This window comes from Amblyomma maculatum, chromosome 1 (assembly GCF_055883805.1).
Source record: "Amblyomma maculatum isolate TAMU_Amacu chromosome 1, ASM5588380v1, whole genome shotgun sequence".
Classification (NCBI taxonomy): domain Eukaryota; kingdom Metazoa; phylum Arthropoda; class Arachnida; order Ixodida; family Ixodidae; genus Amblyomma; species Amblyomma maculatum.
Window position 1 is genome coordinate 433,404,212 of NC_139344.1, and position 3,089 is coordinate 433,407,300.

Sequence of the window (3,089 nt, forward strand, 5' to 3'; positions counted from 1 at the left end):
TACCGCTGGACCGCTATAAAACAGTGGTTCACCTGGCTCGCCTTCGCAGTCGGCGGCAACCCCTGTGTCGCGAACTGACTGCTATTCTTGTGTACGACAGGTGAGCATTGATGACAACTCATCTCTAGCCATTTGTTTCATTAAGCCGCCGACTGCAATTTGGGCAATGTGTGCAAGTTGTACCTGGTCATAACTTGTGCTTTGCTAGACCTGCTAGTATTGTTCTCGACTGTTCACAATGGCACGTTGTGGGATTTGTAATGAGGCTCTACCTACAGATGAAAAACGAACTGTTTGCTGCGAGTGTAGCATTGGGTACCATCTCGGTGAATGTTCAGGTCTTTCTGAGAGTACATTTTCATCAATGGGACCTGGAAAACGTGAAAAATGGCGATGTCGCGCATGTCGCGGGGAGTTAATCTCGGTGGCCTCCAATGGGAAGCCAACGGAAGAAGAACCATCAGATGTTTCTAAAAAGGTAGCTGCTTTGGAAAAAAAAACTGATGGTTGTTTCAGAGCTGAAAATAAGCATAGATAGCCTCCTGGCTCTACCGGTCCAGCTCGAGAAGCTTGTCGCAACAATTGAAGGCCTCCAAACGACAGTAACTGAGGTTCAAACTTCAGTGGAATTCCTGGCATCCAAATATGACACGCTCCTTGCGACATGCAACGATGCCGTGCAAGCAACAAAAACACTTGAGCAAAAGGTAGCATTTCTAGAAGGAACTATAGGCGAACAAGCTTTGATGATTAACCGAATTCAGTCAGAGCTCAATGACAGTGAACAGTACAGCCGTCTGTCTAATCTAGAGATAAGCGGACTGCCAGTTCAGCCACGGGAAGACCTGCGGGCTGAAATTGCGCAGATGGCTGAAGCGCTTGAAGTGCGTGACTTCAATCCTTCGGAGATAACCGCCGTGCACCGCCTGCCATCGCGTCAAGAGAAGATTCCGGTCGTATTGGTCAGGTTTTCGTCCCCGACCATACGGGAGAAATGGCTGCAGGTTAAAGGCAAACTTAGGACGCTAAACAACTCCGACAAGCTCTCTTCAGTCTTCTTCAATGAAAACTTGACTCGAATGAACAGTGAGCTGTTCTGGAAAACTCGAATCCGAGGAAAGGAAAAATCTTTCAAATTTGTCTGGGTCAAGAATGGCAAAATTTTTGCCAGGAAAGCAGTGGGGGCTTCCGCCATCAAAATCGCGTCTCTTTCAGACATTGACAAAATGATGTAGGAAGATTGTTATTGCTATGTCTTCTTTTTCAAGCTTTGATGCCTGTTTTCAATCGTTCCATCCAATTTCACTGAGTTCACTTACAATTCTTCATAATAACATTCGAAGTATTCGAAAATATTGGAATCAATTTCTGGTAGTCGCACAAGACCTTTACCAAGTCGTAGACATATTTGCATTCACAGAGATAAATATTGCTGATCATAATACTTGCATGTTCAAGCTTCCAGGTTATACGGAGCATTTCCTTGCCCGTCAAGTAGGTAAAGGTGGAGGAATTGCTGTCTTCTTCAAAGATTCATTATCGGTTTCCCGTATTAGCATCTCCTTCAACGCTGCAGAAGCGATGGGATTTGAAATTTCATACTGCAACATCTCGAGTCACCTCCTCATCATATACCGCCCGCCGTCTGGAAACGTGCCTAATTTTATCACAGAACTGCATGACATTTGTAAACAAAGGTTCAGCCAAGGCAACCTATGCATAATGGGTGACTTGAATATAGATCTAATAAAGCCTGAGAGAGCGTCTGCGGAAAACTACCTAAATGCCCTTGCTGACCATGGTATAGAAGCACTACTTTCAGATCCTACTAGAGAAGAGTTCGTAAATAACAGTATGTCTAAAACTTGCATAGATCACGTTAATGTTCGCGCCTCGGACCTGTCTCACGCTATGGCAGCTGTCATTCAACAGAAATTAGCAGATCATTACTTTACATTATGCCACGTTGCTAAGGTTGATTCTGCACAGAAACCCGATGATAGCAAATGCGTCATTACTCTCCTAGACCGAAAACTGTTTGACAGAAAGGTGTCATCCTTCGACTTGAACTCATTTCTATCAGGAAATAACAAAGATACGGTGTATGATAACTTCATTTTGGTTTTTAAAAATTTAAAGGAATCTTGCAAAAGAAGTATAATTACCAAAAAACGAAATAATAAATGTTACTGGCTTACACCTGACATTCTCGCAGCCATCAAAGAGAAAGAAGCCCTTTGGTCGAAATGCCGCGCTTCACCGAAAAATACAACCTTAAGAATTGAATTTCGGGTTGCTAGGAACAAAGTAACCGCTCTTCTTCGGTCCGCTAAAAGACGCTACTACGCTAGCCAGTTTCACAGTTGCCACCATGACGTGGCCAAAACGTGGGCTATCGTGAACGAACTACGTGGGCGTCAGCGTAGGCCTGTCAAGGACGCAATAGAGCTTAGTTTTGGTCACTTGACGTCATCTTTGGCAAATGATTTTAATAACTTTTTTTCTAAGAAACAGCGCATTACGCTTGCCGCTTCACGTCCGCCGTTACTTCCTTCTTCTGTGGCTGACTCGGCATTTCTTCCACCCATAACAGAGCCAGATCTTTTCGGTATAATTTCCAGCCTACAGCACAACAAATCGGCTGGAATTGATGGGATATTTATCAGCGACCTTTCCAGAAACTTTCAAAGCTTAAAGTGTGTCCTCCTCTTTATGCTAAATAGTATCATTGAAAGTGGCTGCCTACCACACTCTCTCAAACAAGCACGTGTTATTCCACTTTACAAGGGTGGCAAAAGGAATTATATTTCGAACTATCGCCCAATTTCTATCGTGTCATGTATATCACAAATCTTAGAAAAACATATCTCATCTACTATGTCAGCATTTTCGCTGAGGCATAATTTGCTCAGCCCGCATCAATACGGATTTGTTGCTGGTTCTGGTACCCAAACATTATTAGAAAACATGTCGGATTCTATTCATTCTAATTTTGATAGAAATGAAGTGGCATTTGGTCTTTTTCTTGATGTTAAGAAGGCGTTTAATTCTGTACACCACGACATTCTATGTGAAAATTTGTATTGCTA

The 3,089-nt window shown here is 43.1% G+C and overlaps 1 protein-coding gene across 1 annotated transcript; it reads left to right on the forward strand.

Annotated features, from left to right (window-relative positions):
* Window positions 1-503: 503 nt before the first annotated feature.
* Window positions 504-1,235, forward strand: LOC146209423 (uncharacterized). Its single transcript, XM_084580322.1, has one exon. The coding sequence runs from the start codon at window positions 504-506 to the stop codon at window positions 1,233-1,235; it is 732 nt and encodes a 243-aa protein (XP_084436448.1).
* The last annotated feature ends 1,854 nt before the right edge of the window (window positions 1,236-3,089 follow it).